This window comes from Meles meles, chromosome 5 (genome assembly GCF_922984935.1).
Source record: "Meles meles chromosome 5, mMelMel3.1 paternal haplotype, whole genome shotgun sequence".
NCBI lineage: Eukaryota > Metazoa > Chordata > Mammalia > Carnivora > Mustelidae > Meles > Meles meles.
In genome coordinates, this window is record NC_060070.1 from 151,160,138 (window position 1) to 151,187,637 (window position 27,500).

Sequence of the window (27,500 nt, forward strand, 5' to 3'; positions counted from 1 at the left end):
GAAGCACCTGAGTAAAACTAAAATTGTCTGTAGGGATGCCTGGGTGGCTCAGTTGGTTAAGCCACTGCCTTTGGCTCAGGTCATGATCCCAGGGTCCTGGGATCAAGTCCCCTATTGGGCTCCTTGCTTGGCATGGACCCTGTTTCTCTCGCTGCCTCTGCCTGCTTGTGTGTTCTCTCTCTCTCTCTGACAGATAAATAAATAAAATCTTTTAAAAAAAGATAAAAATAAAACTGTCTGTAAATGATAAAAGACTTAAAGATGGGCACAGTGAAGGATCTGTTTAAAGTTCATTACAATGCAGTTCACAAGGAAATTTGGTTATTTTTGTGACATACAACACTTAAAGATAATAACATATCAAGACATCAGATTTCTAGGAGTTTCACATAATTTTAGATAAGAGATCCACCTAACTATAATCTAACAGGGCTTAATATCACTTTCTTGACAGTGCTTCCTAGGTAATTTCACATACCAAATAAGCCTAATTAGTTTTATTGCTCACAAAAAAAAAAAAAAAGAAAAAAGAAAAGAAAAGAAAAAGAAAATTAATGTTCCTGCGGCCTGTTGGGAAACTTCACTTAGCTTCTGGTCGAAAGACTTCATTTTAGAATTTGATTGTAGAAAGTATGTCTAAGAAGAACCACAAGGTTTGAACATTTCATTATATAGGACCACAATCATTGTGAAGCAGTATTTAATTATCCATTTAATCAAACCAACAAGAGAAGATAGAAGCAAATATAAAAGGTTATGTAGTTATGAGTAAAATTTAGTTCTTTCAGTATTAAGACTCTATTTTCTTAAGTAATCAAAGATCTGATAAACATAGAAATTATTATGACAAACTTAGAATCATTGTTATTTTAAGGCAAATAACTTAAAAGGTAAAGAAAAACTTTTGTTTACAATTTCTCAAGAAGAGCAGAGCAATAGTTTAAGAAAACTTTGTACTTTCAAAAAAGAGAAAACAAAAACTTTGTACCAGTGTATTTTGGTATTAAAACTTATTTGCTTATTTAAATTCATCCTAATCTCAGCAAGTACTGAATGCACATAAAGTTTCTTTCCAAAGAGGCTTTGTCCATAAACCTACAACTTTCTTTATTTAACACTCAGATTTTGACCTAAACTTTCCCTCTATAAATAATCAGTCTTGCTTTAATGCTTTCTTTTCCCTCAACAAATATATAGTTTTTTACTCATATTTCTTCTTACAAAAATACATTTCTTACTTTACTCACATAGAGTTGTTATTTCCAGTAGTCTAAATTACATTTCTTAAAATTCTTAATACTTAGAAACCTTAATTTCTAGGGAAAACTAGGTAATAAGCAATTGTGGACTGTTATAGTAATGTGGGAAACAGAGGCAGAAGAAAATCATTAAATTTCCTTACCTACTGACAAGCCCTTGAAACAGGCAGAGTGGCTCTCCTCTAAGGACTCAACTGCCCTCCACCTTAAGACTTTGCTAAGGGCAAAGGACAATCCTAGCCTGATCAAGCCCCTACCCCAAATCAGGATCCTGTAAGTCTACTTTAATAAACCCTTTAGGAAACTTTATCTCTAAACCTCCAAGATAGTGTCGAGAATCACTCCCAAGCATATGACCCACTGATAGACATCTAAAGGGTCTCACGAGAAGGTTTTATTACTGGTAATAAATAACCTTTCCCCAGACAAGAGCTAGCCCCTCAGGGTCCTAGAAACCTTGCTTCCAAAATTCCTTAGAGACTTACACCATCCCTAATCCCCTCCCCAATTTACAAATATTTAATAGACCACTCCTCACATCCCCTGGGCAGCAGCTCTTCCTGCCCCCCCCCCCCGGTCATGTCCCCGTGCTTTCATAAACCACCATTTTGCACCAAGATGTCTCAAGAATTCTTTCTTGGTCATCGGCTCCAGACCTCACCCCACCGAACCTCACCTATGTTCTAGAACTTCATCAATAGCAGAACTCTTCATGTTGGCAAATTTATGAATATGTTTCATTATTTTTAGAAACTTATTTTTTCATATTATGATCTTTCAGTAAAGCAAAAAATATGTTTATTAACAGATCCGAATTCATCTTCAGTTTCTCTATAATAAGACAAAAGTAGATAAACATGCTCAGTACTTAATGTTTCATTATTTTATCTTATTCAGAAGAGATCTAGATTATCAACAAGCTTAACTTTACTCATCGTTTAACCTAGCAAAACTATAAAATTTTAGCTTTCCAAAGATGTTGGAAGCTATTTACAAGTTTACCTACAAAGCTTTTAATTTTATTTATATCTATTTAATTTACTTCTTTTAATAATTATACGTAGACTATCCACAACAACTTCATGAGCACTTACACAGAATCAACCATTATTCTAAGCTTTTTTCTTTCTGACAAATTTTGCAACAGAAATACCCTGGACTTTTTTGACTTTTATAGTAAACACAAGCAGAATAAAAATTTTATGCTTAATAGTGATAACTCTGAAAACATGTCCATATTAAATAAGCCAACAAGCTTAATTTAGCTTTACCAAATATTTTCCCAGATTACATGAATTTGAAAAAGATTTGGATTAGTTTCTAATTTTCTGGGTGTTAGAATGCCCAATCTTTACAAGCACGTGCCTTTAAACAAACTAAATAGAGCTCTTCTACATATTAACTATAGCAATACCATCCAGAAGTAGAGAAAGTATCTCACATTAAACCACACATGGACAGGGTGCCTGGATGGCTCAGTGGGTAAGCCTCTGCCTTTGGCTCAGGTCATGATCCCAGAGTCCTGGGATGGAGCCCCACATAGGGCTCTCTGCTTGGCAGGGAGCCTGCTTCCCCCTCTCTCTCTGCCTGTCTCTCTGTCTACTTGTGATCTTTGTCTGTCAAATAAATAAACTTTTTAAAAAAGTCTTAAAAAAACATACATGGACACACACACAGCACAAAATACAGACAAGAGATGATATTTGTGAAAAGGACATTATTGGCTCACTTTTTTCTTTTTTTGAGATTTATTTTAGAACAAGCGTGGGGTGAGGCAGAGGAAGAGGGAGGGAGGAAATCTCAAACGGACACCACACCAAGCTGAGCCCAATGTCATACTCAAACTCACAACCCTGAGATCATGACCTGAGCTGAAATCACTTAACCAACTGAACCACCCAGGTGCCCCGAGGCCCAATTTTTAAATAGCTCTATCTACCTACCTCTCTATCATCTATCTATCTATTTTTATGAAAATCTTTTCCCTAAAGTTTGCATGTCAAAAAGACTGGCTCCTGGGTTGTAGAGAAGATAGAAGTAGAAAATTTATATCAAACACCAAGAGTGTGTAAGTTTTCTGAAAAGTGCATATTTGGAGTATTTCTGCTTGTTACTGTAGGTGCTATAGTCTGGGCATAAAAGCCCTTTCAGAACTTTGCATTTTGAAAAGGCCACTTTCCCCTCATCCTCACCCTCACCCCTTTTTCTTTTCTTTTTTAAATTCAGTCTCAGGAGACTGTGGGATATGTTTACAAATCAAAGACATGATAAAATTTATGATTTCAAGGGACAGAGAAAGAATGCAAAGAAATTTTTTTCTGGAGTTACAAGGTAATTGCTAATTAGAAACCTAACCCCCACTTTTAAAGTACAAAACAATTTTGTTCTAATATCCTGATTTTTAAAATAATATCCATAAACATTTTGAAAGGAATATGCAAGGTCTGGAGATTGGTAAAGATAGGTGGGCTTTAACTTGTTTCTAGAGTTGTAGGGATATTCATAGAGATTTGTAAAATAAAGGCAGAACTGGATTATAGTCTGATTATCAAGGAATTGGCCCATCTTTCTAACTGAATTTGCTTCTTTATATCACAGAAAATTTTAAGTAGAATGGGAAACCAAAAGATTTATATCTTTGTAAAGTCTATCTAAAGTATTTTAACAAAAGCCTTGTTTTTCTGGGTATACAAACTAAACTTGGTTTCTATTCGCCCCCGAATATTGGCCTTTTGCAAATCACTTATGGGATGGCCTGGTCATCTATATCCCATATATACAGCCATATAATCTCTGTAATTACACTCTAAATTTGATAGGATCTTTTGAAAGTAAAGGTAAAGGGGCTTTATCGGGCTCTCTGCTCTGTGGACAGCCTGCTTCCTCCTCTCTCTCTCTGCCTGCCTCTCTGCCTACTTGTGATCTCTGTCTGTCAAATAAATAAATAAAATCTTAAAAAAAAAAAAAATTTTTAAAGATCTGTTGTGGTCCAGGGGGACGTGATTTTGTTGTGTTGTTGGCCCGGGGGTGGGGGTGGGGCAGTGGATCTAGGATACTCCTTCAAAGGGCATTGTCCAGGAATGCTTGAGGCTTGGCAGAACCTGATTACGGAGCCAAGGCGGGTAGGAGCAAAGCACCACTTATTGCTAGTCTCCTGCTGCTTTTGTGAAACATTTTCTGGCTTTCAGCATTTCCCTGAGCAGCCTGTAAACATTGAACCTAGAGATTAGGCCAGAGTGATCTCTATAAATCTTGTAGGAAGAGGAATTAAAACAGGTAGATGCAGCCAAATTTTAAGGAGAATTTACCTTGGCTGTGGACATTGCTTTTTGTCTTGTGTCTGATTTCTGTATTTTTATCTTGTCAATGGAAGACTTAAGGTGAGCCATTATAAGACAAATGAGATATTTTAAATACAGCCAATTTAAAGATCCATGGTAAAAATAAATAAATAAAGGATCCATTATGTGGCCGTTGATGAGTGGGATCGATTAATAGTGACTTAAACCAATAAGCCTTTTAATGGCTTAACTAAGACACAATAGAGGTCTAGAGAGGGCTGACAAGATGCAGCCCCTCCCCATCCAAAAGTTTACTTTGAAATTAGCCTAAGAAAGCAAAGGCCTTGTTGCAGAGACAGTAAGGATGGTATAGTGAATGTCTCTGGTGTCCCATGAAAATATGACACATCTCCAATCACACACCCACTAACCTGTGATTCCAGGTGGGATCCTCTTGAATGGGACTTTCCAGCACTAACAAGCAAAGAACGCTGAAACAACAGATTCCTGTGGGCTGGAACCTCTCATGACAACCTGGGAGGTGACACAGCTGGACAGAGAGAAAAATCTGACCCCCAGCCTATTAGACTGGCCATCAAGGTGCACCATAATAAGTGTACTCACCAGATGGTGGAGACCGAAGTGAATATTCACACTGCTCAGACACCAAGCTCTTAAGACATAGAGCAAGACAAAAGGAAAATACTGACAGATCTAAGCCTTGGGTCTCCTGGAGCCCACTAATACCTAGGAGGTATTTGCTGTGGGTTTGGGACAGTGTGTGGTTTGGCAGTGTACTTACTTCACAGAAGTTTACTTAGTCACTCTAGTGAGCTAGAGTCAATATAACCCTTTCTGTGACCAACGTATCCTATTATGGGAGGCTTCCTGACCTAACCAGCACTCTAACAGCTTTCAAACACTCAACCCATGCCTGTAAATGGGGCACTGGTTTCCAAGAAGTAGCTTAGCAACAGATCTCAAAAAACATAAGAGATGCAGACAAAGGAAAACAGAGACCATCCCTGGTAGGAAAATGATCAGGGAGTTACTAAAGGGTACCCTGCCAAATTCAGCAGAGTCCCTTAGCCCAAGGAATTAGTTTCACAAATATTTTCTCCTGCTAATCTAAATTTAGAAAGAGAGAAAAGAAGTCTCACCACTCTTGCTCCATCAGATTCCACAGAGACTGGAAGAGGCTGACACGGGAAAATTTACCTGCTGCCTGCAATATAGCAGATGCCCCAGGATCTCTAAACTGCTGCAGGGTCTGTTGCAAGCAGTATACACTGAGTAAAAGAATCCTGCCAATTATGTCCAGCATTGGGGAGCAAGCGTTCCTGTCCCCTCAAATCTCCTTGAAGCTTGACATTAAAAAATTAACAAGAGAAAACCAACTTTATATGGAACATATAGAGACTCCACAACACATGGAAATTCTCCAAACAAGCAAAGTGAGGTATATATATGTGTGATTCTGAACTAAGGGAGGGTTGGACTTTGACATTTCAGAGCAAAGGAATACACTTCATAAAGCAAAGACAAGAGCCAATGTTTGGTAATTAGATGTTTGCCCTGCCATAGAGATGGGTCACTCAGATAAAATTAATCTCTTTTGGTAACCCTTATTCGGAAAAGACCTCGCAGTTTAGCTTCTTCTCTATGGTTAAGAGAGGGGGGAAAATTTCTCCAGTCTGCAGGGTCTCAAGAGCCTTCAACTAAGAATAGCCCACATGCCAAAGAGGCACACTGAAAGACAGTGGCCTGTCCAGAAAACCTACAATAGAAAATAATCTGAACAAGTTACAAACTAAGTTACCTCCCTGACATCACAAAACACAAAAGGGAGTCATTATTAAATTTATATTTATATATTATAATCTGCATTCCTATTATGAACTTAAAATAAAAAACTAGACTAAAGAAGCCAGGATGTACTGTGGAAACCGCTCTCAGGATATGACCAATGGGGAGAAGAACTGGAGCCAATCAGTAGCCAGCAGCCTCAAGACGAGTTGACGAATCAACGGTCGTGAGACTCATCCGTCATTTGCATACCACTGCCTACAAATATGCAGGATCCTGCCGCGGACTCCATTTTCTTCTCTGTCAGAAGAAAGCGACTCACCATGCCTGAACCAGCCAAGTCCGCTCCGGCCCCGAAGAAGGGCTCCAAGAAGGCGGTGACCAAGGCGCAGAAGAAGGACGGCAAGAAGCGCAAACGCAGCCGCAAGGAGAGCTACTCGGTGTACGTGTACAAGGTGCTGAAGCAGGTGCACCCCGACACGGGCATCTCGTCCAAGGCCATGGGCATCATGAACTCGTTCGTCAACGACATCTTCGAGCGCATCGCGGGCGAGGCGTCCCGCCTGGCGCACTACAACAAGCGCTCGACCATCACGTCCCGGGAGATCCAGACGGCCGTGCGCCTGCTGCTGCCCGGGGAGCTGGCCAAGCACGCCGTGTCCGAGGGCACCAAGGCCGTCACCAAGTACACCAGCTCCAAGTAAACTTGCCAAGTAAGCGTCCTGTCATCTAAACCCAAAGGCTCTTTTCAGAGCCACATGTTTTCACCAACAGAGCTGCGCACTGCCATTTCTTATGGTCTCAGCTTTGGTTCACGTAAATTAATGGGGACAGTTGGGACACCATCCCGTGTGGTCCTGAGAGGCGCCACCTGTGTGAACAGGGGGCCCGGCCACGGAAACAAAGCGAGCCGAAGCGGCCAGCGCTCATTCCCACATCCCGTGCACCTCAGGGCCGCTTTCCCACCACTGTCGCGGACGCGGTCTCCGCCTTTTCTCAAGGGTCACCCCACAGGGTCTCCACAGCCGGAGTGAAATTCGAAAAGCCCGCCGCCGGAAGGCGGGACTTCCTGTTCCGGTGCGGCCAGGCTCCCGCCCAGGGGACTGTGCGACTCCGTTCGCCCCGATCCTCCCCTCCCCCTCCCCCGCCGACTTCCCGCGGCTTTTCGAGTCCTGGCTGAGCGTCTGTCTGGTCCAGGTCTTTAAAATGTGTGTTCGGGGACTGCAGCTCTCCAGGAAGAACACTAAGGTTTTACCCGTTGTTCATTGTGCTTTACCGCTTTCCTTCTGAAGCTGCTGTGAATAGGCGATCGTCATTACATTTGACTTTTACAGTGTCCTGGAGAAGAATCCATTCGTCCCCTACTCTCCCTGGCTCCCAGATGACCCCCCGGTGTCCTCCCAGACCAAGACCCTCCAGTGCAGTCCCGGACTAAGAGGGCTGGGTGGCTCAGCAGCTCCCAGTCCGTCCTTTTCTGTGCGCGTTTCCTTCCAAGCCCTCCACCTGCCCTGTTTCCAGCTCTCCGGCCCCGGCTCCGTTGAGCAGCTGTGTGTGGCAAAAGAGACAGGGACCCCGGCCGGTCAGAGCGTGGAGAGCAGGAGATGTGAACTCAGGCCATGCGTTTTAACATACTGATGCTGGACACCAAGGTCTGGAAGGCTGCTGTTTGTGATCGCGTGATGCCAGAGACACTAAACCCTGAAAGTTAAAAGCAGGATTTGCGTCCTTCCCTCATTTTCCAGGTACCGTGACCTACAGGCTTCCTTCTGGAAGTTAGGTGAGAAAGACTAGCTTGCCTGCACCTCACCTGTAAGTGGGAATCCCGAATGCATCCAAGAAGAGCTAACCGTCCTCCAGACACTCCCAGCCAGCCTTCCCAACCAGACTGCCCCTTTCCTCTATTCTCTCAAGAAGAGCAAAATAAGCACAAAGAAACAAGAATTTGTTTTCGGTTGCCAAATTATAGCTGCACCTCAACTTTTTCTGACCACCTTGATTTCAGTGTGAGATGATACTAAAAGTCCTCTGTCCCTAGCGAATCTATGTTTCATTCCACAGGGAGAGTTGTGTCAGAAAGCATACTGGATCATGTCTGATTCCCTCTGCCTTTCAATGACCCCCCTACTGCACGAAAGCAGAAATCCAGCTCTGTAGCCCACACTTTACGAAAACTGAAACCAAACCTCAGAGAATTCTCTTCCTCCTCTTGTTTCTCTGATGTTTCAGGTTTGGTTTTTTTGTTTTGTTTTTGTCTTTATTTCTTGCTTTTTCCCACTTTTTGGAATTTCCTGAGACCTCTCCAGCCTCCAGGCCTTTGCAAATGTTCTCTTCCTGAAATGCCCCTGAGTCCAACTTTGACCCCAACACACACACACACACACACACACACACACACCACAGTTATTGTCATTTTTTAATCAACTCACCTTTCAGTTCAATCAAAACGTTATTGGGGAAGCTGATCTGCACCATTACAGACTGTCACAGTCACGAACTGGCTGTATTCCTAGCCCCAAACCAGTCATGACTAAGAGCCTGGGACCATCAGGACTACTGTGGCTGAATCAGGACCTGATCCCTGAAAACACGGAGAAACTCTGCCTTCCCTGGGGCACAAGGCAACGAAGGAGGGGAGAACAGAACAAAACTGAGTCTGTGTCAGGATGAAGGAGGGGAAATGGCAGAGCCTGATACAAAGGCCTTCCAGGCAGGAAGAGGGAGCATCCATCTGGCTCATGCATACTCCAGTGCCCACAGGGAATTATGTCCTGAGGATACAGAGCAGCACTTCTAACCTTGAGCGTGCAGCGAAATCCCCTGGAGGCTTGTTAGAGGACAGCTTGCTGGCCCCACTCCCAGGGTGGCGAGTTTCATTAGCTCTGGGGGTATCTGGGCACTTGGCTTTTTTTATTTGTGTATTTGTCAGAGACAGAGCACAAGCTGGGGGAGCAGCAGGCAGAGGGAGAAGCAGGCTCCCCGCTGAGCAGTGAGCCTGATGCGGGCCTCTATCCCTGGATCCTGGGATCCAGTATCCCAAAGGCAGACACTTTACCAACTGAGCCCCCAAGTTCCCAAAGATACCAATTCTGCTTCGAGCTGCTATGCCTTGAGAACATCTAGTACTTGGATAATGAGCTAACCAAAGCCCCTTCCAGCGTGGAGAGTTCTGTAATGGAATATGAGGAAAGAAAAACCAGGTGCACCTGGATGGCTCAGTTGGTTAAGCGCCTGCCTTAGTATCTGCTCATGATCCTGAGTCCTGGGATCAAGTCCCATCCCACCTCCCTGCTCTGCCCAAATAAAGCCCCAGGGCAGGGAGGATGGACGTGCTGTGAGCTGGGGGACTAGGAAGCAAAGACAAGGTGTAAGAGACAGAGTTGGAGGTTCGACAGAGGCTGAGCGTTTCCGACCTTGTGGGCCAGTGAGGGCAGCCAGTTTTATTGTGTCCTGAGAAACTCTCAGAATTTGAAAGCACGCAAAGTGCTGTGTGGAAAATGGGATTTATGGGATTTAAAGGTAAAAACAAGCAGAAGAAGGAAGGGAGAGGTTGTTGCAATAACACTGGTGACATTATCACAGGTGCCACGGGAGGAGAAAGTCTACAGGAGGTACCGATGAACCGGGGCTCGTGGGTGCAGAAACATGGAGCTGTACCAACCTCTTTGCAAAGGGTGGCTCACTTCGTCCTCTCACTACCCACAGTGTCCTGACCCAACTATTCTCTCCTAGTTGACTAGGGATGAGAAAGGTACAGGGCCGGGGTTAGAAGCAGACAGTGGGTCTCCAGGCCGTGTGCTGGCCCGCACCTGACAGCGCGGCTGCACTTCCTCGGTGAACGATGCAGAGCTATGGGAAAGGATGGGGTTTCAGAGACTGAGACATGACAATTTTTAAATCCCCTTAAGCGTTCCATGGAGGTCAAGTGCGTTGTTGTACATGTGAGTCTGGAAATCAGAACAACTTGGGGACTGAACATGGAACTTTTGGAGAGTTTGGAAAGAGAAACTTTACTGTTGTAGACACACACTGAAACTGACATTTATCCATGGAGAAAGAATAAAGAAGCACTCCAATTTTAGAAAGAAGACAGACAAACTGTGAGGAAGAAAACGAGGGTAGTAGATTCACAACAATCTAGAAAGACTTTCAGGAAGGAGAACACAGCCAGTGTGCTGTGATGGTTACTGAGAAGAGAGCAGACCGTGACCTTGGCATATGGCAAATGGATCTTGATGGAAACTCTGATTATAGGTAATAAGGAATAACCCAGATTCGGGGGAAGGCTTCAGGAGTATTTCCTCTTACCTGAGCTTGAAGTGTCCTGCTACAGTGTTCCCCTTTCTCTTGGGTCATCATGTGTAATCAATGCTGGCATCTTCCCAGCCGAAGCAATTAGATTTGCTTTCCTAGAAACTAGGAAAGGCCACAGAATGGAAGTCATCCTCCTCACCAAATTTGTCAGGGTGGTAGGAGAATGTCTCTTTCAAGACAGTTCTTTATTCTCTTTAAATAATCTGGATTTGGGGGGTGCCTGGATGGCTCAGTGGGTTAAGCTGCTGCCTTTGGCTCAGGTCATGACCTTAGGGTCCTAGATGGAGTCCTGCATCAGCTTTCTGCTAGGCAGGGAGCCTGCTTCTGTCTCTCTCTCTGCCTACCTCTCTGCCTACTTGGGATCTCTCTCTCTCTGTCAAATAAAATCTTTAAAAAATAATAATAATGATCTGAAATTGAGTTTTTATGATTGCATCCACAAAACATTCACGAATTCACTTGCAGCACCTCAGGAATGCATGTAAACTCATACTACAGTCCCATTATTTTTCCTCCATTTTCTCAGTGTCACAAACTATCAACTTATCCTCACATTACCTGTGAGAGAAGAGTGGTTAGATTTGCCACCGATGACAAAGATAGAAAATGACAGTTCAGGACTTTAGTAACAGCAATAATAATAAAAAACAGAATTTACCATGTGCCATGCACTAGACAAAATGCTTTTTTATTCACCCTAAACCCATAAGGTAGATACTACTGTTATCCCCATTTTACAGATGGAAAAACAGATACAAAGAGGTTAAGTGGCCTGACAGAAGACAACTCAGAAACTAGGCATCCCAGCTTTTTTTTAAATCTCTGAGGGGATATTGAGAACTTGTAAACTTCTCATACTATACACATACTCTGCACTGAGATGGTCCCCTAAGATGCTTGACAAAATCACACACTTTAGGATGACACCAAGACACAGGGCTAAACTGCAGTCTCTGCCATGTTTACAGGACCTCAGAAAAAGCGAGCAGTAACCCACTTAGGACGGCTACCTTGACTTCTCTATTGCTGACAAGAAGGGGAAAGATTTGAAAGAGGACAAAAAACAGGTTGTGCTGCGTACAACAGAATCCTCCCTGTAACGAACCCAGCGGAACTCAGCGACGTAAGATTGAAACAAGGACTTGTTTAAACACAAACCTTCATATTGACACCTATCCTAAGTACATTATTTCTGAATCTTTAATATTCTCACTGTAAACTAAGTATAAAGTACCATGCCTGAAAAACTAAAGGCAATTAATTTTAAAGTATGTAAACGAGTTAAAAGCAAAATAACTTCCAAATGAGAAACCGTAGCATCACCAACTGCAGAAGAAAACGTAAATGGCCCCATACTGAGAAGCGTGCAACTCTTTCTGGCGACTACATGGGTGGCCCTGAAAAGGGCCTTTGGGTGAGAAACAAAATCCGGAGCGTAAACAAAAATGCTCAGCCACCGAAGCCGTAGAGGGTGCGGCCCTGGCGCTTGAGCGCGTAGACCACGTCCATGGCCGTGACCGTCTTGCGCTTGGCGTGCTCCGTGTAGGTGACGGCGTCGCGGATCACGTTCTCCAGGAAGACCTTGAGCACCCCGCGGGTCTCCTCGTAGATGAGGCCGGAGATGCGCTTGACGCCGCCGCGCCGGGCCAGCCGCCGGATGGCGGGCTTGGTGATGCCCTGGATGTTGTCGCGCAGCACCTTGCGGTGGCGCTTAGCGCCCCCCTTCCCCAGACCCTTCCCGCCCTTGCCGCGACCAGACATGATGACTACAAACTCCCCAAACCTCTCAAGCAATGCTAGCTGTGGCGCCAAGCAGCTTTTTTATAGCAAGGTGACGGACCTGTTTGAAAACCGCAAGCGCAGGGGCGGGACCACACTCAGCTCCAGCCCATCGCCTCTCTCCTGCGCTTCCCGCCTCGCACACCAGGAAGGCGGGGCGCCTGAGGGGACCGTCGGTCGGGGTGCCGGGTGGCGGGGGTGGAGGGGAGTAATTCCACAAATCCCCCCACATACGGTCATCAGTGTGTGCGTAAGCGCGCCACACTTGCAGCCACTACGCCGGGCACCAATGCACACGCTCTCCACGAAGAAGCCTCCTACTTGGCCTTCATACTTCCCAGACAACCCCAGAAATACTCAGTAACTACTGGCTGTTGTCCCTAGGAGACGCTAGAAATGAAGTTTGGAGCTCATCACAGCTTAATCGCTAAGTTTCTCTTTGTCTTACCGAGCCATGTCTGGTTCGCTAAGGAAGGCTCGCGGGGATGCAGCTGGATAGCCCTACGGGGGAACTAAGGAGAACGTTAAACCTTTCAAAGTCAAATCGGGTTCAACATCACTGAAGGCTGTGCTGAAGGTGGTAAATCTGTGCATCCCAAGGTGATGAGAACTTGTGCTGTGAGTTTCAGCTTCATGACTTGATTGTGTACTTAGTTACGCGCGCTTTCTGCCACCGCGTTCCATGCTCTATGCCATTTCACGGCCTCGAGCCGCGCTCTGGATACAGCCTGCTGCCCTGCTCCTTATTTGACCTAGGGCAGCGTATAGTCGGGTGTTTTGGGTTCTGTTTTGTTTTGTTTTGTTTTTTCTTTTCATATGGCTAAGACAGTCTAAGTTACAGAACACTGAAATTTAGAAGGGACAATGCACGTGACGTGTTTACTATGTGCAAATAAGCACTCACTCAGCACTATTAGGATAGATTGTGGGTGCTCCCCCCCCCACGCCCTCTAAAGTGGTGAGCCTAACAGAGCATCCTAGTTTGCTACAACTTTCTTTGGAGAACTCCCTAAATAATGAACACTGAAAGATGGAATTCATCAGGAATTCCTTTGAGGAGTTGCAGCTGAATTGCAGAAAACTGGCTTCTCCTCCAGGGTCTGTGAGGAGGGCCTAGTTCATCAAAGCTCTTTTCTAAGTTTATGGTGCATAGGGACAAATTCCCAACGGGGTTTCTACCCTCGGATACACTGACAGGATGTAGGGCATCTAGGAACTTGTATAGAACAAAAATCCCATCTTTACCCCTACTATCCAGCAACTGAACCTTAGCGTTTCCTGCGTGTATGAATACAGGCAGCAACCAGCGTGATGGGCGGGGCCTCTACGGTGTGCCTGTGGCCCGCCACTGGAGCTCTCAGTCATTTACACCTGCCATTACTGCTGTCATTCCTTCTGTGGTAATTCTTGCTCACAGGGCAACCTTGTGACTTTAATGGATTAATAAAGAAACACGTCTGTTAACATTTCAACAGTTTGGGATTTTGATAAATTTCATAATGATACTGTCAAATAATTATTTTCCTATGTAATCCTATGTATATTCTTTTTTTTTAGATCTTTTAGTTATTTCTTTTTTTTAAAAGATTTTATTTATTTATTTGACAGAGAGAGAGATCACAAGTAGGCAGAGAGGCAGGCAGAGAGAGAGGAGGAAGCAGGCTCCCTGCGGAGCAGAGAGCCCGATGCGGGGCTCGATCCTAGGACCCTGAGATCATGACCTGAGCCGAAGGCAGCGGCTTAATCCACTGAGCCACTCAGGTGCCCCTTTTAGTTATTCCTTTGACAGAGATCACAAGTAGGCAAAGAGGCAGGCATGGGGGGGGGGGGGCGGAAGCAGGCTCCCCGCTGAGCAGAGAGCACGATGTGGGGCTCGATCCCAGGATCCTGAGATCAAGACCTGAGCTGAAGGCAGAGGCTCAACCCACTGAGCCACCAGGCGCCCCAATCCCATGTATATTCTTTAAAGCACTTAAAAACATTGTCCTGGGAAGGGGACCATAAGCTCCCTCAGATCTACAAACAAGTCCATGACGTGAACTGATCATGAACCTTCTTTGGGATCTTCAGAGCCTTGAAAGACTCCGTATTTTGAAAGAGAAGACTGTCAGAACAGTACACATCCTGCCCACAGAACGTCAACTGCCTCCAATCCCCCACTTCGGATGACATCTCCCCACTCCAGGAGTCTCAGTCCAACATGGCTAGTTTTGGTGAGGGGACGGAGCGGGAGTGGGAGCCGCCGTGGCCATATCAGGAACGAGTTCCAGGTCAGTCTATGGTCACTGGTCTATCATCAAAGCCAAGCCAGCTCGCCTAACAACCCAGCTGACTGAAGGGCAACAAATTGGGATAGCTCAAAGAATGGGTCTTACACAACACCTGCCTCGAGGAGTTTATGACCCTGGAAGGCATGGATCAGGAAAAAAAAAAAAAAAAAGATCCGGAAGTGGGTTATCTGTATGATAGACTTTGTGGGGACCGATTCAGTTTCCGCTGACTGTGTGGATGACTGGTTGATGAGGTCTTCACCTGCCTTCCTTGCACGGAGACAGGGATGGTGCACTGCCTTCGACCTACGAGACTCACTGAGCCAGGGACTCTGGTCTGACTTCAAGTAAACCATCATTTTTGGAGGTTTGGTTTTGATCTTTGTCACTGAGGCCAAAAAGCCAGGGCTTAGGAATTAAGATCATGCACAAAGTTTCTGGAAAATTCCTGAATGACTACAGATGTTGGGGGGTGGGGGGAGGAAACATGATATTTTAGAAAGTTAGGGGGGAAAGTATGATAGTATTTTTATGTAAACCCTTGACCCCGTGCTTAAAAATATAATTGTATTTAGATCTTGTTATGCACCAGTGCATAGGAATTGTGTAAAGTGTTCCAGCAGCTATATGTTTAATTGATGTGTGTTGAAGACCAGGAAAAAAGATAGTGGTTATTTTTCTTAAATGAAGTAACCCTCTTTTTCCCCTACCCAAATTTTTTCCTGAAGTTGTTGGCATTTGGGACAAAGTTTTTTTTTAAACCGACATTTTATAACACTGGTACAAAATAAATAGTTTTAAGTTTGTTTGCACAGTTCTTTTTTTCCATTGGAAATGGAATTCATTGCCTTAAGTCTTTTTAAATAGTATATTATTATCCTTGGGGCTGGCTCTATGCTCAAAAACCAGTTTACTAACAACCTGTTATAAGTGTTTTATCTGTTTGCAGTTAGGAAATGCAGAATTCAAAGTGATCGCCTAGCTTGTAAACAAACATAGATGCACTATCCTTTTTCTATAAAAATCGAGATAATGCCAAGAGCCCATTCAAGTAAAGTGGGGGTTACTATTACCCTTTCCTGTGTGTGTTATGTAATTATTTTGGTTGTTAATATGATAATTAAAAGTCAAGGTAAATTTTATAAAGCATAAGAGACTCATAATCATAGGAAACAAACTGAAGTTGTTGCAAAGGAGGGGGGGTGAAGGGATGGGGGGACTGGGTGATAGACGTCCGGGAGGGTGTGTGCTATGGTGAGTGCTGTGAAGTGTGTAAGGCCGATGAGTCACAGACCTTACCCCTGAAACAAATAACACATTATATGTTAATTGAATTTAAGGTTTTTTTTAAAAGAAAATTTTAAAAAGCCTAAAAAAAAAAAAGTAAATGTGTCTGCATTGACTAGATAGTAAATGTGTATCATATATATCTGATTCATTTTGTTTTTTTAATCACATATTTCTAAATCATATTTTATTTATAAATATTGATGTTATTAGTTCATACCAAATTGTATGCCTTTATGTTAAGGTTTTCTTTTTGTTTCCAATTCCAATATACTAATCGAAATTTACAATTAAAGAAGTTTAACTGATCTGTATTTTTGTTTGGTTTGCTTGATTATTTTACTGTTATTAAAATAAGCTATATCACTTTAAAAAAAAAGTCAAGGTAAAGTTTACATGTTAAGATGTCTGATTTATTGAGCTTCAATTATGCCACCGAGCTTATGTCAGGTGAAAGTGGCACCGCGGTGAAGCTGAGAAACATTGCTCAGATGTAACAGTTTTGATTTATTCCTTCTTGTGACCTCTTTCCCTTACTGTCTGGAACCATAGCAAAAGGATACTTCATCTCTTATTATTGTAGCGCTGAGGTGATTGAAGTTATATAAACACATCTCAGTCTCTGATTCCTGAAAAGGAAAGTCTGCTAGCTGACTGATGAGCCTAAGCAGGGAGAATTAAGATAAACGTATCTCATGTTTTTCACACAAACACAAAATTTGTAGAGCCCCGTGACTTTCCTAGTTGAGATCTCAAAGAGGGAGTTTCTCCTTTTTTTTTTTCTTGCAGTCAATGTATGAGCACTCTGGATCTCTAAGTTTCTGAAGTGTTAGAGGTAGAAATGGTCTGGTAAAGATGTAGTTCATAATGTTCTATCCGTTCACCATGTGTATTTTTCCTAATGTACTCAAAGGTAACATAGCTGTTCAGCTCAGTGATGTTACAGCTAAGAATCATTCATAAGCAAAAGGAAAGCAATGTCAATCAAACAAATCAGAAACATTTATTTGATACTGAGTAGAATATTGCCTCTAACACTTTTCTACATACAAAAATCATAATCGCATTGTAGAAGAATTCAGTATGTCATAAATACTTCTTAAAGATTTGACACTACTCTGTAGTATCCATATGTTGGTTAAATTTCTTACAAGCCCCATGATGGAAAGACTTAAAGATGAATTTGAGAAAAACTGAGGATTATCAGGTTCTGTGAAATTGTTACACGTGGGGCACCTGGGTGGCTTAGTGGGTTGGGGCCTCTGCCTTCAGCTCAGGTCGTGATCCCAGGGTCCTTGGATCAAGTCCCGCATCAGGCTCTCTGCTCAGCGGGGAGCGTGTTTCCCTTCCTCTCTCTCTGCCTGCTTATGATCTCTGTCTGTCAAATAAATAAATAAAATTTAAAAAAAAAGAAATTGTTACACATATCTTGCTTAAGTTTTGTTCACTAATTTATATCCACCCAATTACATAAAGCAAATTGGGGGGGGGGGGTGCAGAGAGGAGCACTGGGAAATGCCATGAATGTTGGTATGAAAACCATGTGTTAGTAACAATAATCTGATGGAGGTGTGTAAGGGTAAATGGCAATGATTTTCCCCACTTAGCAAAAGCAAAGGTTATTTCCTCTCCCTCTTAACATTTTATCTTGAAGAAATAGTGCGTCTCAATTTTCACTTTTCCCTTCAGAACAGGGAAATTTTTCTAGGCATTAGGCCCCATCTCCTATTTTTGACAACAGAGAGATGTTTCCTAGGGTGAGGAGATATAACCGCTACATAATATGTTATAACCCAAATAATTGCTAGATATTGGGGCACCTGGGTGGCTCAGTTGGTTAAGCATCTGCCTTCGGTTCAGGTCATGATCTCAGGGTCCTGACACGGATCCCCATGTCAGGCTCCACGCTCAGCAGGGAGTCGGCGTCCCACTTTTCCTCTGCCTCTCTCCCCAACACACACACACACACACACACACACACACACACTGTTCTCGCTCTCTCTCCCTCTCTATTTCAAATAAATAAAATCATTTTTTAAAAACCACTGAAAAAAAAAAGTACCATCTAGATGTGTAAAAAGATTCCCAAGACAAGATACAGAATTGTCACCAGTTCTATCCCCTGTTTATCTGACTTAAGAGAAGTAACAGATCCATTTTGCTCTGCTCTATGAGACTTGTGAGATTCTTTTCCCTCCTAAATGTAGTCAGTACTGTGCTGAGTGACCTGAATGTAATTCTGTTAATGCTTACTCAGTCATGTGTTTTCTCTCTCTCCTCTCATTACTACAGAAAGATCACTTTGTTGACAGAGTTCCTTTAGTTCTCCAACATGTGACGTGAACCCCATAAGTTTCAAGTTCGTTTACCATTTCTAATAAGAATATGGTCGCTGAAGCATCCATCCTCTGTGTATATTGAGGTGAGGACCAAGACTGTCTAAGGAGGGACATAGTTGACTACTCAGAGCTCAGTGGTAGTCACTGGAGCTGGCTACTTACTTCATACTTCCTCTGGACCTTCAATGGACTAAACATTCCCAAAGAACTCAAGTATGCCTCAATTAATAAAAAGAACGGGGGTTTTGTATATAGAATTGACCGCTATGTCAAGGTGAACGATATATGTCAATTGGAAATGACATGGTGAGTTTGGTTATGTAGAGATTATAGGGAGAGTGTAGTCTGGTGTACAGAGGTACGATAGCAAATATTCAGAAGCATCCAGAAATACAAGTTTGACATTTAGGCAAGAAGACAGACCTGAAGGGAGAGACTTGGAAGTTATCCACATCCTGGTAACTCATGAGCCCATGAAGGTGATTGGGGCAGTACCTTGGAGACTCCCTACATTGACTCGGCCTAGACACAGCTCTTCCTTCTTGGTACTGAATCTCTATTATTTCCCCAATCAAGGATTAATTCTTGTTCTTCTGTTTCTTGTATACACTAACTACTGTCACAGCCTCCCATGGCTCAGCCTTTCTGGAATTCATACTCTTCATTGCCATCAATGAATAATCTTCAAAACCAACTACAATGAGCCAAACCAGGTTAAGAGGAGTAGGAATACATTTGCTCCATAACGAATGAATCCACAAAGTAAAAATGATTTATACTAAGTTGATTGTTCATCTCATCTGACCCATTTGAATCACGTTCATATTTAACCTATAGTGAAACTAATTTTCATGGTTTACTTGGATGTGCTGAAAGAAGTAATCAGTCATTTCTTGATTTCGAGGGGATCAGAAGGAGAGTGAAACACTCACCACTTAGGCTTTGCTCTGTGTCTTCCCAGCATTTCTTTTTTTCACTGCCATAGGGGAACACAGATTGCTACACGTTTCTAAATAAACATACTACATAAAGGAGAAAGAATTGGAAGTGATGAAAATAAAAATTAAATCACTTTCAACTATAAATGTATTCCCAATTCAACATTAAACATACGTTATAATATTTCTTACAACCTTATTTCCTTGCATAAGTAAGGAATCTAGTAGCAAATACAAAACACACTTTTCAAATATTGCCCTTCTCTCGCGTAAGTTCTGTAAGTCTGTGGATGTGAGGATGTGTATGTTGCATGTATATATTCTTTCATTCTGTTACATTAATAGGTTGCCAAAGTTTATACTCCCCAGGCATGCCAGATTACTGCACCCCAAAGCTCATGAATATTTTAATTCCTAACCCCCAATTCAATGACCCTAAGTAAAAGATTTTCAAAAAACAAATAAAGAGGTCTAACTGTCTTTCATATCCTTCCTGGATTTCCTCTGTCACTATCTATGTTCACAGGACCAAAACTATGTCAGGAGGATGACACATGGCTGCATTCACCATTTTCCTGGACAAATCTTGAAATCCTGAAACTCCCAAACTAACACTCCAAATTGGACGAGAAGAATGCTAAAGTTTTTTCAAAGTAATGACTGTTTGTGTCAGAATTAGCTGACAGCTAATGGATGGATGGACAGCTAAAGGATGGCAGCATCCTTGACTCTCATTCTTGTAGAGAAATGGAGGAACAGCCTGTGTTATTTCTCTTCATATGAAACAGATTTTCTGGGTAAATCTCCATGAGAACTGAGCAGTTGCTGAATATATGAGGAGCCAAGAGTGTCTAGAATGTCACTAGAGAGCGAGCGATTGAAAGCACAAAGGGAGGAATTTATATTTTAAGGGAAAATCAGAAGTTGTCTCTCTGACCTGTGAATCTCTGAGAGTGTCCGGGGCTTCTGAAAAAAGCTGAGACTAACGTGATACAAGCTGGAAGAAGAAAGCATGAAGATCTCAAAGCATGAGGTGTCCCGCTTCGCAACCGAATATAATCGGTGTGATTCCTCCACAGGAAATTTTATTTTTTTTTGCTTTCCTCGGTTGTAACAAACACAATTCCGGGACAGAGCGGGGACTCGGTTGCTGTCAAGTTGGAGGACGGCGCCGGCAGCCAATCAGCGCGCGGCGTCGTGCTTGTATATATACACACACGCACCCGGCCGCGCAGCTCAACTCCGAGACTTTATTCGTCTTTTTTTCCGCTTTTCGCTTCAGGAAGCCCCACGCACGATGTCCGAAACCGCACCTGCCGTGCCTCCCGCTCCTTCTCCCGCCGAGAAGACGCCCGTGAAGAAGAAGGCCCGCAAGTCCGCCGGTGCCGCCAAGCGCAAGGCGTCCGGCCCCCCGGTGTCCGAGCTCATCACCAAGGCCGTCGCCGCGTCCAAGGAGCGCAGCGGCGTGTCCCTGGCGGCGCTCAAGAAGGCGCTGGCGGCCGCCGGCTACGACGTGGAGAAGAACAACAGCCGCATCAAGCTGGGCCTCAAGAGCCTGGTGAGCAAGGGCACCCTGGTGCAGACCAAGGGCACCGGCGCCTCGGGCTCCTTCAAGCTCAACAAGAAGGCGGCCTCCGGCGAGGCCAAGCCCAAGACCAAGAAGGCGGGCGCGGCCAAGCCCAAGAAGGCGGCCGGGGCGGCCAAGAAACCCAAGAAGGCCGCGGGGGCCAGCGCCCCCAAGAAGACCCCCAAGAAGGCCAAGAAGCCCGCGGCGGCGGCTGTCACCAAGAAAGTGGCCAAGAGTCCAAAGAAGGCCAAGGCGGCCAAGCCAAGAAGTAAGAGTTTAGCTGGTTGAGAACACTTCAACGGCTCTTTCCCAGCCACACAATTAGCCTTATTTAAAAATGTGGTAGCACTTGGTTTCTCCAGTAGCTGTCACAGTTTAAGAAACCTAAAATAAGCACACAGGCAATCTTTCACAGAAAAGGTCATTGGCTCTGAAAAGAACCTTGGAACGTAAGGTTCAAAGGCTCTCATCGCTGGCTCAGAAGAATTTAGGCCCTCTCGCCGCGGATGCGGCGCGCCAGCTGGATGTCCTTGGGCATGATGGTGACGCGCTTGGCGTGGATGGCGCAGAGGTTGGTGTCCTCGAAGAGCCCCACCAGGTAGGCCTCGCACGCCTCCTGCAGCGCCATGACGGCCGAGCTCTGGAAGCGCAGGTCGGTCTTGAAGTCCTGCGCGATCTCGCGCACCAGCCGCTGGAACGGCAGCTTGCGGATCAGCAGCTCGGTGGACTTCTGGTAGCGCCGGATCTCGCGCAGGGCCACCGTGCCGGGCCGGTAGCGGTGCGGCTTCTTCACGCCGCCCGTGGCCGGCGCGCTCTTGCGGGCCGCCTTGGTGGCCAGCTGCATATTCCTCCAATCTGCTTGTTAACTGCCGGTGTTTTCAACAGTCTCGCGTCTACCTTACTTAGTTATCTCTTACCTACTTCACCTGTTTATTTACAATGTCCTTTGGCTTTTGAAAGCATAATTTAATGCCAATTAGTCCAATGATTTATCTTGTTGGCTGAATAAAATTTTAAGTTTTGGCCCCTGAAACTGCTTTTCTTTAGATGGTTTTTGAAAAGACGCCCTTGAGATGTGACTGGCCAAGTAATTTTTTTACCCTCGTTAGAGTGTAGGAAGACTAATTTCAGGTCTATTTCTTGAAATCTATTCAAACTCGGGTTTTTCAAAGTGTTTTTTTGTATAACTCCTAAATGTACCATTATCCCTGAGCTAATTTCATACATATTACTATATCTCATTAAATACAGTCATTCTATAGTAACTGAAGGTTGTGTAAAATGGTGTTAAAAGATACACAAAGTTGTAAATGGTACAAAAACATCACTGCTTATCTTTTTAAAGTCATACTGAACCCGAGTTACAAACCTCTGTATAAAGGGCAACAAATTCCAGGCCATATACTCACTTAGTCCAGGTGACACCTGATTAGGCCCAGCCCAGTAGAGTTGGATATTGGTTAACTTTTTTTTTTTTAAGATTTTTATTTATTTATTTATTTGACAGACAGAGATCACAAGTAGGCAGAGAGGCAGGCAGAGAGAGAGAGAGGAGGAAACAGGCTCCCCAAAGAGCAGAGAACCCGATGCGGGGCTCGATCCCAGGACCCTGGGATCATGACCTGAGTGGAAGGCAGAGGCTTTAACCCACTGAGCCACCCAGGTACCCCATTGGTTAACTGTTTTAAAAGTATCACTTCCAGATGATTTTGTCCACTAAGGTACAAAACAACTGCTTTCAATAGGATCTATTAATAAAGGTATACTTTTATTAATCTGTAGATCACTAACTAGACTTGGATCAAACTTTAAACATAAACCAAGCATTACACTTCCCATGATCTTACGGATGGTTTACAATGCTCCAGGACACCGGTATTCATATACTTTTGAGGTGGACTCAACCTTTACATACCATTTTAATTTGTACGTGGCAGCTTTTATTTTTATGGTACTCTAAACTGAATGGCTAGTTTGACCTTTGTGAGGAGTTGGAAATACTGACTTCCATTCTTGAATTGATAAACTATCCTGAAGGGTATTTTCAATGAGCTACAGTTAATAAGGAAAATGTAAGCCCTTTCAATGAGCACGGGGGTGGCTCTGAAAAGAGCCTTTGGTTAAAATGGACCCCTCAATGAATTAAGATTCTATTTCTCCACCTTACTTGCCCTTGGCCTTGTGGTGGCTCTCGGTCTTCTTGGGCAGCAGCACGGCTTGGATGTTGGGCAGCACGCCGCCCTGCGCGATGGTGACGCGGCCCAGCAGCTTGTTGAGCTCCTCGTCGTTGCGGATGGCCAGCTGCAGGTGGCGCGGGATGATGCGCGTCTTCTTGTTGTCGCGCGCCGCGTTGCCCGCCAGCTCCAGGATCTCGGCCGTCAGGTACTCGAGCACGGCCGCCAGGTACACGGGCGCGCCGGCCCCGACCCGCTCCGAGTAGTTGCCCTTGCGGAGCAGGCGGTGCACGCGGCCCACCGGGAACTGCAGACCCGCCCGCGACGAGCGCGTCTTGGCCTTGGCGCGCGCCTTGCCGCCCTGCTTCCCGCGACCGGACATTTTAATACTCTCTAACCGGTATGCTCCGTAACGGAAAAAGAAAATGGGGATACAAATCCTTCCAGCAAATGAGATGCAATTATATTGACAAGCCGAATTGTAAACTGCGCGGTTTGATTGGCTAATACAATTTGGAAGTTTGCAACCAATGACAAAACAAAATTAAAGACACGTAAAATCCATAATATGTTGCAGTTTAGATTTATTTATGCCATCGAAGTCTAACTCTTTGAGCACTTCGGTCACATAGGAGCCATAAAATATGAGCGTTGTAAGCAGGGCACATATTTCTTATCTCAGAATCCTAGTTTTTATTCGTCATGCCAGAGCCACGGAAGTCTGTTCCCATCCCCCAATAAGGGCTCCAAGAAGGCGGTGACCAAGGCGCAGAAGAAGGACGGCAAGAAGCGCAAACGCAGCCGCAAGGAGAGCTACTCGGTGTACGTGTACAAGGTGCTGAAGCAGGTGCACCCCGACACGGGCATCTCGTCCAAGGCCATGGGCATCATGAACTCGTTCGTCAACGACATCTTCGAGCGCATCGCGGGCGAGGCGTCCCGCCTGGCGCACTACAACAAGCGCTCGACCATCACGTCCCGGGAGATCCAGAGGCCGTGCGCCTGCTGCTGCCCCGGCAGCTGGAGCTCCAAAATACCCTGACAAAATGCCCTCGGATTGAATCCCAGAGACACTTAAGGGCCAGTCAGTTTTTCAGTGTGAGATGTCGCGGCTTTGATAGTCAATGTAAGTGCTGAAGAGGATTTGCTTTGCTGGAATGTTAGCCTTGCTGGTGCATGATACTGATGAGGGAGCAGGAGGCTGGCTGAGGGCAAAGCAAAAGCTGGCACCTTGCACCCCCTCTCCACCTGCTCCCCTCGGTAATGTGTGACATTCCTCAGGCACCCCTGACCGCCATAAATGAGAAACAGATAGTTAACTTTCAGAGATCACGATCCTCCAAGACAAGAATCTCTCAACTATCTTGACGTTAACAGCTTGCCAAAAGACCACATTGCCGGAAGACCTCCGGCACCTTGTAGGCCTCTTTAGCATATGAAAGCTCCATTGAAACCTCCCTTTCCCTCACCTTCCCCCAACCGCAGGGTACAGTAACCTGCCAACCCTCACAACCCGGGGCAGCAGCTCTTCCTGCCCACGGGTCCTGTCCCCATGCTTTAATAAACCACCATTTTGCACCAAAGATGTCTCAAGAATTCTTTCTTGGTCATCGGCTCCGGACCCCCCACCGAACCTCACTTAGGTTCTAGAACTTCATCAGTACTAGCACCTTAAAACAGATCCGTTTCACTGGTGGAAAGAGAAAGGCACCAGTATAGCTAATGGAAGGATGGACTTCTCTTGTCTCTACTGCCCTTTCTAACTACAAGCCTGGCCCACGTGGTAACAAGTGTTTCACTGAAGCTTGCTGGGATGTAGTGTCCTTTACACACTGGTTCTGTGAAAAACCAAGAGGGCTTTAGAAATTTGGTAGCGCTATTTTTGTTTGTGGCATGTTGTGGTAAAAAGAAACTGGCTTATTTCCAGATTAATCTTTGTACACTTCTAATGGATTTGTTTGCTTAAGCCAATATAATTTGTAAGTACTAGTGGGAACAAGTCAATGCATGAATATTGAAAAACAAACATCACTGACTCCAAGATATGGTCATTTAATGGTAATGAGGATTTTCCCAAGGCTCATTTAGTGAAAGGTGAGACCACTGGCAAAATTCCACATTGCAGTAATGCGGGCAGTCTAGGAAAGAAACTCCCTTTAAGGATATTTTTGTGCCTCTCCCTTAAAATTGTTATTTTCCTCCTGGGTGGACTTTATATCAGCTAATTTCTGTTCTGGTCAACAAAAATACTTTTTAAATTAAAAAAGCTTCATATGTGGCTGCCTGGGTGGCTTGGTTGGTTAAGTGTCTGTCTTGGGCTCAGGTTAATATCCCAGGGTCCCAGGATTGAGTTTCGCATCCGGTTCCCTGCTGGATAGGGAGTCTGCTTCTCCCTCTGCCCTTCACCCTGTTCCTGCACGTGTGCGCGCTCGCTCTCTCTCTCTCTCTCTCTCTCTCTCCCCCCACCCCCCGACAAATAAATAAATAAATAAAATCTTCTTTTAAAAAAATGCATGTCATTCTAGTAACACTATCACTCCCCTAGCATATGCAGATATATATAATAATGGTAATGGAAATTTACACTTTCCTTGTCATTAGAAACCTACTTCAAGTTATAAACTGCGGTGAATGATATGCCACATGAGTTAAGTGCTAAGATTGCACCTACAAAATACTTTTAGGGCTTCAACCTAGGTAGGAAAGAATTAAAACTATCTTAAATTCTTGTATAATTTCTCCCATGAATAACAAACTTTCTACTCCCTACACAGCACAAATGCGCACGCACACACACACACACAAACAACATACAAAACAATATATACATTTTCAAACAAAACAAATGCAACAAGGAGAGAAACGTAAAAGGGTGATTTCTAAAAATACCAGGTAGCTGTATACGTAAGCTTCTATTGTTATAGTCAATTTTTGCTTTATGTATTCCCAGAACTAAACAAGTATCTAAACATGGTAATGGCCTTTCTGGGAATTCAAGAATATCCTGAAAGTGCATATAGTAGTGTGTCCGTATATTCCTTCCACTTGTAGGACAGAAAGTATATAGCTTTCTATCGGATTCTAAAAACAACTGTGACCTGCGGTGCGAGGCACAGAAATGTCATCCCAATTATCTTTAACTCCTAACCTCTGCGGTCTGTGAAGATGCTGGGTTCCAGGACAGAGGATGATTAATGTTGCAGGTGGCAGTAAGATTGCTAATCACCTGTTTTTAAAGGGAGATTATCCTGGATTGTCCAAGTGAACCCAGTGTAATCACATAGATACTTAAAGTTAGAAGAGGGAACCTGAGGACAGAACCAGAGAGATAACAACCTGAGGTCTGGCCAGAGATGGCTGACTGGCTTTGAAAATTGAGAAAAGCAGCCCTTGAGCCAAGGAAAGAGGATAGCCTCTAGAATCTGGAAAAGGCAAGCCAAGAGGTTAATTTTGAGAGACCCCAGAGAAGAATGCAGAATTCCTGACACCTTGATTTCAGCTCAGTGAGATCCAGGCCCAAATGATGATCTACAGATTTATGAAATTAGAAATTTGTATACTGATGTAAGGCATAAATTTCTGATACCGTCAAACCAGCAATAGGAAATTAATTAATACACTCCCGTAGCTGAATAATTGATTCTGTATTAGTGAGGTTAACATTACAACTACATATATATGTAAATTTAAATGTGTAAATATTATCAGAAATACTGTAGGTGCATGAAAATTCTTCCTAAATATTGGAGGCTCCCATAATGTTCAAATTTCTGTAATTTTGAGAACAGCATTTTACATTTACTTTTTTCCTTGTGTTTAGGATGCCTGGATTTAAGAGCAGCAACTCTAATTTCATGGAATAACATTTGCTTCACTCATTGTAATATTATTCCTGATTATAATTCTACCCTAAAAACCTTGCATTTATTATATATGAAGTGTAGGAGAAATGAAAAATTCAGCTGATAATGTTTATAAAAGCCTTCTGCATTGCAAATCCCTCTTAAAATGTATTTTTATTATAAATTGCATTTGTTTTCACAAGTGTCCATACTTTATTTTAGTAATTTATTACTAAATAGCAATATTTCATAAGTCTCATTTTATAAAGTGAGGCACAGTGGGTGTGAGAACCAAAGCTCATTTACATAGCAGAACATTCCCACCAACGTCTTCTGACTCTGGTCTCTAAATAAAATTTGAAGACACTTCAAACCCAGTAGATTACTCAACACTTAAGTACTTTCATGTGAATTGTCTCTTCTCTCCAGCCCTGGCCTATATATGTCATCTATTTTCTGGGTGCATTCTTTGTTCACCCTTCCTTAAGTGTCCTGAGTCACCCAAGAAGAAAGGCTTGGTTAGGCTGAGAGGAAACCCCATACTCTATGGGACTGCTGCTGGCCTCGAAATTCAATTCCCTTCTGTATCCTAGAATGCTTTCCGCTGCCTGGAAGAACTCAAGGTGATCAACAAGGAGACTAACAGT

The 27,500-nt window shown here is 43.8% G+C and overlaps 5 protein-coding genes across 6 annotated transcripts; 3 read left to right on the top strand and 2 right to left on the bottom strand.

Moving 5' to 3' along the window:
- Positions 1-6,669: 6,669 nt before the first annotated feature.
- On the top strand, positions 6,670-7,078 carry LOC123942386 (histone H2B type 1-C/E/F/G/I). Its single transcript, XM_046006294.1, has one exon. It carries the CDS (start codon positions 6,670-6,672, stop codon positions 7,048-7,050), a length of 381 nt encoding a protein of 126 aa, XP_045862250.1. The 3' UTR covers positions 7,051-7,078.
- Positions 7,079-11,424: 4,346 nt separating this feature from the next.
- Positions 11,425-25,812, bottom strand: LOC123942399 (histone H4). 2 transcript variants are annotated; one of them, XM_046006308.1, is made up of 2 exons: positions 25,809-25,812; positions 11,425-12,423 (listed from the first exon to the last, which is right to left on the bottom strand). In XM_046006308.1, exon 2 carries the CDS (start codon positions 12,416-12,418, stop codon positions 12,107-12,109), a length of 312 nt encoding a protein of 103 aa, XP_045862264.1. In that variant the 5' UTR covers positions 12,419-12,423; positions 25,809-25,812; the 3' UTR covers positions 11,425-12,106. The 2 variants fall into 2 exon arrangements, with proteins under 2 accessions (XP_045862264.1, XP_045862265.1); XM_046006309.1 differs by lacking the exon at positions 25,809-25,812 and adding an exon at positions 21,403-22,978 and having other exon boundaries at positions 11,426-12,430.
- LOC123942359 (histone H1.4-like) lies at positions 18,124-21,263 on the top strand. The gene is made up of 2 exons (XM_046006262.1): positions 18,124-18,415; positions 19,797-21,263. The coding sequence occupies exon 2, from the start codon at positions 20,568-20,570 to the stop codon at positions 21,123-21,125; it is 558 nt and encodes a 185-aa protein (XP_045862218.1). The 5' UTR covers positions 18,124-18,415; positions 19,797-20,567; the 3' UTR covers positions 21,126-21,263.
- On the bottom strand, positions 19,339-23,408 carry LOC123942370 (histone H2A type 1-B). The gene is made up of 2 exons (XM_046006275.1): positions 23,000-23,408; positions 19,339-19,354 (listed from the first exon to the last, which is right to left on the bottom strand). Exon 1 carries the CDS (start codon positions 23,391-23,393, stop codon positions 23,001-23,003), a length of 393 nt encoding a protein of 130 aa, XP_045862231.1. The 5' UTR covers positions 23,394-23,408; the 3' UTR covers positions 19,339-19,354; position 23,000.
- Positions 23,699-24,507, top strand: LOC123942397 (putative histone H2B type 2-D). Its single transcript, XM_046006306.1, is given in 2 exon segments — positions 23,699-23,731; positions 23,733-24,507. Coding segments are annotated over 2 exon segments (339 nt in total). The 5' UTR covers positions 23,699-23,713; the 3' UTR covers positions 24,054-24,507.
- Positions 25,813-27,500: the final 1,688 nt, after the last annotated feature.

Coding starts and splice junctions, on each gene's coding strand:
- LOC123942386 (XM_046006294.1), top strand. CDS start 6,670: ATGCCTGAACCAGCCAAGTCCGCTCCGGCCCCGAAGAAGGGCTCCAAG.
- LOC123942359 (XM_046006262.1), top strand. CDS start 20,568: ATGTCCGAAACCGCACCTGCCGTGCCTCCCGCTCCTTCTCCCGCCGAG.
- LOC123942399 (XM_046006309.1), bottom strand. CDS start 21,681: ATGCAGCTGGCCACCAAGGCGGCCCGCAAGAGCGCGCCGGCCACGGGC. Junction 12,431..21,402: donor TCGAGGACACCAACCTCTGC/GCCATCCACGCC, acceptor AGGTTTGGGGAG/TTTGTAGTCATCATGTCTGG.
- LOC123942370 (XM_046006275.1), bottom strand. CDS start 23,393: ATGTCCGGTCGCGGGAAGCAGGGCGGCAAGGCGCGCGCCAAGGCCAAG.